This window comes from Centroberyx affinis, unplaced genomic scaffold (genome assembly GCF_046629955.1).
Source record: "Centroberyx affinis isolate AG114_WGS23_722 - 3 ecotype Tasmania unplaced genomic scaffold, CSIRO-AGI_Caff_v1 ptg000924l_1, whole genome shotgun sequence".
Classification (NCBI taxonomy): Eukaryota; Metazoa; Chordata; class Actinopteri; order Beryciformes; family Berycidae; genus Centroberyx; species Centroberyx affinis.
In genome coordinates this window covers 15,001-22,500 of record NW_027279503.1, presented here as the reverse complement: position 1 = coordinate 22,500, position 7,500 = coordinate 15,001, and the positions used below count along the sequence as shown (strand labels likewise).

The window sequence follows — 7,500 nt, the reverse complement described above, 5'->3', positions numbered from 1 at the left end:
TAAAATGTGCAAAGAAAATCAAATTTCATTGCAGGTTTTATGTGCAGAGTGGATGCCGTTGACTGGCCCATAGTGAATATTTAATAAAAAGCCCATTAAACCAGTGTATCAGTTGAAGCCTAATGTTAAGTGAATGACAGACTGCTGTGCTGAATCAATGAGGCTCGAGTCAGGAGTTAAACAGTGAGACAGATGCAGGTTAATGAAGACATATGAGGACAAACTCAGATTTTTTTTTTCCCCTGAATGTGATACAAACTCTTTCAAACTGATTTCTGTCATGAACGTAAAGCTTTCTGCGGATTATTTTTGAAGTTAGTTGTTAATTCAAGACTTCTGCGTATGAATTTAGAGCATTGTGTATCATAATTAGTCGTATTTTTAACATTTGTTTACATTTAGGTAACAACAGTTTTTCTCTAAAATTCAAATATAAGCTGTTGGAAAGAATACATTTGCTTTGGTTTGTTTTACTTTACGCTAATGTGTGTGTGTGTGTGTGTGTGTGTGTGTGTGTGTGTGTGTGTGTGCGTCCCACAGTGGCCCTGCCCATGGTGAACGACCTGCAGCTGTTTGACATCACCCACAGCACCATGAGGGTCCGCTGGAAGACCGCCGCCGGGGCTTCTGGGTACATGATCCTGTACGCCCCGCTGACCGAGGGAGACGCCGCGGACGAGAAGGAGGTGAGGGGGAGGAGGAGGAGGGGTGTGTGTGTGTGTGTGTGTGTGTTTGTCTATACACTAGTCTAGGGGGGGCAAAACAATGGAAACACCTGATAATATAAGTATCTAATAAGGAGCAGGAACATCTCGTGCCTTTATGTCTGTCTGTCTGTCAGCAGGATATCTCCAAAAGTTTTGAACTGATTTGCAGGAAACTTTGTGGAGAGTTTGGTCATGGGACGAGGAAGAACTGATTAACTTTTCACACCGATTGGCCAAAAGTGGGCCGTGGCTTCTCATAATCAATCAATCAATCAATCAATCAGACTTTATTTGTAAAGCACTTTTCATACAAACAAATGTGCTTCACAGACTAAAACTGGATAGGACACAATAAAACTAAACTCGAGACAAGATTAAAACAAATAAAACAAGATAATAGCAAGATATGGGGACAAACATAAAAATAAAAAAACACTTAAAATGTACTGACTGAGATGTAAAAGCTAAAACTAAAATGGTAGGTACATACACATATAACTTCCGAACAGATTCACATAACACCTTTGTGGCCAATCAGCAGCTTATAAGAAGAGACAGACCCTCTGTTATTGGTCCAATCAGACAACATGGAGGCTGTTCAGACAGAACCAATCTGCCAATTTTTCCAAACCTTGGTCCAGTGGTAGAAGAGCAGCTCTAATGGAGACTAAACAGACAGAGAGCTGATTGGTCATGTGGTGTCGAGATAATCAGATAAAACTAGAAAGGTGCATTTTCTGGAGAAAATGCGTGTGATTGCTGAGAGTGCAAACTGTGGCACTGGTGCAGTTTAGTGTTTAGTTTAGCTCACCCTTTCTGTTGGCTGTCTGTGACCGGTCTATCACTCTCCTCTTTCCCTCTTTCTTATCCTATGGCTGTATCTATGTCACATATTTCTGTCTGTCTCCACTTGTTGTCTCTGTCTCATCTGCTTCACTCTCTCCCTGTTCTTCAGTTGCTGTCTCACTCTCCTGGTAAAACAGGGACAGGTAACATCAACTGACTGCATCTACACACTGGTGCTGATACTGGTCCTATATATGTACCAGTGGCTGTGTGTGTGTGTGTGTGTGTGTGTGTGTGTGTGTGTGTGTGTGTGTGCATGCAGGTGGATGTGTACTGGTGTGTAGTGTGTGTGGCAGACTATACAAGTACTGGTACTTGCACATACTGGTACACATACTGGTACTATATACACACCAGCAGCTGTGTGTGTGTGTGTGTGTGAGTGTGTGTGTGTGTGTGTGTGTGTGTGTGTGTGTGTGTGTGCATGTTTTTGAACATGAGTGTGGATCGTCTGTTCAAACTGAAACGGCTGAAGCAAAGTATAATATGTGTGTGTAATGTTAAAACTGTGAGAAATGTGGCAGTTTAAAACACTTCTTTGAAGGAGCTGTAATGAGTGTCAAAATGATAAGTAATAATGTTAGAAATGTACTAAAATTTCATAATAGTAACAAGTACAAAAGTAAGAAAATATGTAGGAAGGCTTGCGTGGCGTGACCCGTTTAAAGTTTGAATGGAGTTTCTATCTTAAAGTATGAAAGAGTAGTTAGAGTTCAAAGAGGGCATGGTTTGAACATTCTGTCCATTGACTCCCATTCTAAAAAAAGTGGAAAAAAGTAGAATATTTTAAAAAGTATAATAGATATCAAAAAGTTTAATACAAGCCGGCTTGTCCTAAACAAGCTGAACATTGTAAAGTTTGGAGTTTCTAGCTTAAAGTATGAAAGAGTAGATAGGTGCCAAAAAACATACGGATTAAGAAGAAAAAAAATAATAAAGAGCGAGAATATTATAACTGTGATTGCTGACTCAGCAATCACACAATGATTAATAGTTGCAAGAATCTGAACAGGCAGATCTCATGTCCCATTCAGGTCTGAAAGATGACAAAAAGAACTCGCACACTGGCTATGAAAGGAATAATCCAAAATAGAGACTTACTGATGCAAAAAATAGAAAACATATACATTCGCATGACGTGCTGAAGTGCAAATCTAGGTGTGAAAAAACATTTTCGTTAACTGAAATAAAAATAAAAACGAGGCTTTCCAAGAAAACGATAACTAACTGAAACTGTATTGTGTGTTTACAAAACTAACTAAAATAAACTAAAATTATAGAGAAAATGTCTTTATTTTTCGTCTTTGTCAATTTATTTCATACATAAGCCTAGTATTTTGAATTTTTGAATCTCGCCCCTGACAAATACCCCATATTACAAAAAAGACTAAAACTAACACTCAAACAAATAAAAACTAAACTAGCAAACCCGCTTTAAAAACGAATTAAAACTAACCTGAAATTGAAAATAAAAAGTTAAAACGAAATAAAAAAAAAAAACTAATGAAAAATGCAAAACTATAATAACCTTGGTATGTACTTGATTGTTAATTCAATGAGATGAGCTGTTTTGTTTGTTGTGTTTATGTGGTTATAGTGTGTAGAAGTGTGTATGACTGTATGTGTGGTGGACCCCAGGAAGAATAGCCAATGCTTATGCTGGTGCTAATGGGGATCCCAATAAAGAAAGAAAGAAAGAAAGAAATTCGACATGTGGGACTGGAATATATTGACAGTTTCACAGCGTTGGCGGAGGAATGAACTCCACTGAGCTCCATCTAGTTTTCAAGACTGTTTTCTCCGCCACATGAAATCATTTTTTGCAGCTTCTGCGGCTGGTAAACCTGCAGCTCCGTAGATCTGACCTCTCAGGAACTCAGTTAATTGCCTCATGTTGCTTTGAAAACTCACATATAAAAGCGTCTGTCGGAGGTTTTTTTTTTTTTTTTAAAGCCGACGCACTGCGCTAATTGGCATTCGGGTTTAATACGAGTCTCTGTGCAGACTGTGACTTAGCTACTTCAAAGTTAAAGTCCTGTTTCATGTGCCGTTTCCCTTATTTTGCGCCACCTCCCCTATATTGAGCGCATCTTCCTTTACACAGGGAGATGAGAGGCAGGTGAGAGTGGGAGGGAGGGAGGAGAGAAGAGAGGGAGGGGAGGAGGGACAAAGGAAAAGGAAAAGGGGAGGAGGAGGGGGAAGAAAGAGGATGGAGAAGAAATATTTAGTCGGTTTACCTTGTCGAAACGAAAGAGACTCGCTGAGGGGAGAAGGAGGTGAATGGAGGAGTTGAAGGCGGAGAGAGAAGAGAGGGAGAGAGAGAGAGAGAGAGAGAGAGAGACAGAGAGAGAGAGAGAAAACAACATGATCCTCTCAGCCAGGTCTGACCCTGCCGACAGAGAGCTTCCCCCCTCTCCCAAAACACAAATTGAAATTTCCCCCGCCTGAGTAAATCAGCATCACCCGCCCTTCACCTCAACACACACACACACACACATACACACACACAGAGGTGAGAGACCGAGGTGAGAGGTAAAATGAGATTAGATTGGGGTGGATGAGAAGATCAGAGATTTGTGCACAAATCAAAGGAAAGGGCAAAAAAATCTCCTCCAAGGTGCAGGAAGTTAAAAATTCAGCTGCTTTTGGGAATTAATATTAAGGACCAGTAAACTTCATCAGGGTTATTTATCTATTTATTTAGTAGTTTATTTGATAGGAACCGTGCATTACACTTCACAGTTGAAATATAAAAGATGTTTGCTGCTAATTTCCAACCCTACAGGCCCTGGTTGGGTTTTAAATAGACTACAGCTATCTAAAATGTCTTGTAGAGGCTAATAAACAGTACAGAAATGTTAAAAATACATTATGCATCATCACGATTGCACAATATCACATAATGTATACACATAATATCACATGACACAACAAACAAGAGATTTATGCGTTTTTTATAATCAAATTAGTTGGTTGTTTTATGCCGTAATCAGTCAATCTTGAAATCTTAAAATTAGCTATGATAATATAAAGACAAGTGAGTAGTGATGAGACGATAAATCAAAATTCAATATATCTCAATACAAAAATGTGTCAGTCCGTCTGTTGGGTCAGGAACATGAATGGTGATATCAGCTCCATGTTATTCTGCTGTAGTAATCACTAATGAGACTCTTGACCATCACAGTTTCACAAGCTCTCCATCCAAATTATATTATTGTCACTTTGTAATGACATTTTTAAATTGTTGTTTACATTCTAGCAGCCAATGGCATCGCTGGAAATATTTGAGTCTCAGAAATAAACAGAATTCTGCACAGTCAGACTTTGTCGTTACTGAACGTTTATTTGTCACATCGTATCCTGGTTGTATTGAATCCTGAACCTCATATTGTGTAGTATCGAATCGTATTGAGAGAGAAGCAGGTCGTCCATCGCATCGATTAAAAAAAAAAAAACAATTGCTATCACTTGGTGGAGGAGATGAAAGGAAAGAAAACATCAAATCGGAAACGCTTGGAGAAAGATAAAGAGAGAAGTTCGACAGGTTTAAAAAAAACTATAAAAATCCAAACCTTGGGCCGGATTCACCAATGTGTTCTTAAGATAGATCTTAAGAAATGACATTAGAGGAAATTTTAGGAAGTTCTTAAGAAGGCTCTTAAGTCCAATTCCTCAATATTTTTTTTAGTAATAGTTTCATTTCTTACGAATTTCTTTAATTTTCCTACTTAAGAACTTCTCAAAATAGGGCCTGAATTAATTCTGGTTAATAAACTTTAGGCTTACTGCCATTGAGGCTAGGAGGCTAGGAGGCTAGGAGACAAGGCTAGGAGACAAGGCTAGGAGGCAACCCAAAGTGCTTCCATCTACAAAACAATTGGGGAAAAACCTATTTAGAGCAACTAGAGCAAAGATTTAAACATTGGTTGCTGTTGGTAACTGTAAAATTTGCAGCTTATTTCCAACAGACATGAGACAGAGGCCTACCTGGCCCTACACCAAATAAAGCTTTACAATAAATGTTCATCTTAATGTTAGGTGTAGGGGAACCTATGAAGACTTTGAACTATAACCTACTTGTCTAAAATGTGTTTAAATATATGATATTAGAGGCTTACCTTTTCACTGTAGGAGTTTTAAGACAGGTGAAGGGCCGTCTTAAAGTTAAGAAAAAACAAATTTGAGAACTTTCATTTCAAGAATACCATTGATTCCTAAGTTTTTTCTTAGGAAGAAACATAAGAAGAAAGTTAAGAAAATATATAAGAACTGTTTTTGAGAATAGCATTTTTTCTTAAGACTAAAGTTAAGAAAAAAATGTCCCTTGAGCAGATTTTTTTTCTTAAGAAGGTTTTGTGAATCCGGCCCCTGATTGAAGAAAACAATCAATAAAACGTCCTCAAATCATTTGCTGACAGCTGAAGCGAGGAAGACGAGGCAGAGGAGGAAGAGCGGTGCGTCCCTGCCTCCCCCGTTAGACCTCATTATGCCAGCCGTCACATTAGCCTCCGGGCTCCGGCGGCGGGAAAAAAAAAATAAAACAGTTATTTGGGAAGCAGTTCAGAATCAGGATGGATGCGTTCCAGCGGCGGGGATCAGCCCGGCTCCCAGGCGGCAGACTGAGCGCGCCCAGCTTGGCTCGGCTCGTATCTCTGCTGCCGGCGGGCCAGGAGGGGCTCGCTGGGCCGCCGCCAGGGCCGGGACCAGGACCAGGACCAGACCAGACCAGACCAGACGCATTTTATTTAGAGCAGAAGAGCTTTAAGAGGAGAGGATGCATAGAAAAGCTCTTTACCGAGCAACAATGGACGGAAATACAGATTAAAAACAAGAGAGAGTTTATAGAAATTGGAAGATATGAGGCCAGAGCAAGAGAGAGAGAGAGTGTGTGTGTGTGTGTGTGTGTGTGTGTGTGTGTGTGTGTGTTAGAGCTCAACTGATAAGGGTTTTTGAAGAGCGATATGACTGTATCCAATATAAATTTGACAATTTTTTGTGCAGAAATTTAGAAAAACTGGCAAATATTCAGTTTTTCCCCCCTGAATTTTCTCCCCATCAGGGTGGAAAAGCCTCTGAAACAGCATTCAGTTCATCATGGGACACTAAAACTCTCCACTGAAACCCAGACTGGTGAAATTATTTTAGTATCCGCTCTTTAAAACAGAGTGAGGCAGGTTTCACTGCAGGTTTTACAGACTGAAACTGCTGCAGCTGTTGAGTAAAATCAGATCTTTGTCTCCATCATAAACTGATATCCGTTTGTTATTGAAAGGCCGATATCAGCCCCATGTATCAGTCTGACCCTAGTGTGTGTGTGTGTGTGTGTGTGTGTGTGTGAGTGGATAGGACAGCATCAAAATGTCTCTCAACAGCGACTTTATATATGTGAAACTCATATAACTGCTGTGTTTCTGTTGGCAGCGATATGGAAAAACAAACAGAAACACTGCAGAATGAATGTATGAAATTTTATTATTGTGTCGTGCATACAATTGTATGCCCAGCCCACATGGGCTTACAAGACACCATGAATTCAAACAAGCCAGGACCAGAGTACAGCTTTTACATTGTCAAACAACAGAGAAAGAAAATAAGGAAACTAAAGCATCTTTGACCTTCAGATCTTCACTGAACAGGGCAGAACTCCTAAATCACTGACAGAAGCTTAGTATGTGTTACTGAAAAATCAAAGTTAGCAAACTTAAACACATCAAAATTAAACAGCCATTCCAGTTTTTGCTCATCTGAACACCAGTTTTGTGACGTCAGAGAGGCTGTCTGGCTCTGAAGTGGAAGCTGGTCTTCAGTTGATCGATTTATTGATTCACTGATTGAATTTATTCAAGAATTCAGTGTAAACAGCTTTCTGGCTTTTCTGGCCAGTTCTGACTGTAAATGAATGGGAAGCCAGGCGGGGGAATTGCAGTAGCTCAGCCAAACCTGA

The 7,500-nt window shown here is 39.7% G+C and overlaps 1 protein-coding gene across 1 annotated transcript in view; it reads left to right on the top strand.

The window, feature by feature from the left end:
* LOC139645908 (collagen alpha-1(XIV) chain-like) overlaps positions 1-7,500 on the top strand; it is a gene marked incomplete at its 3' end in the record, with an annotated part of 102,260 nt that overhangs the window by 80,281 nt on the left and 14,479 nt on the right. Inside the window, exon 11 of the mRNA XM_071521778.1 lies at positions 541-686. Within this exon, the coding sequence (XP_071377879.1) occupies positions 541-686 (146 nt within the window). The remainder of the gene's footprint in view (positions 1-540; positions 687-7,500) is intronic.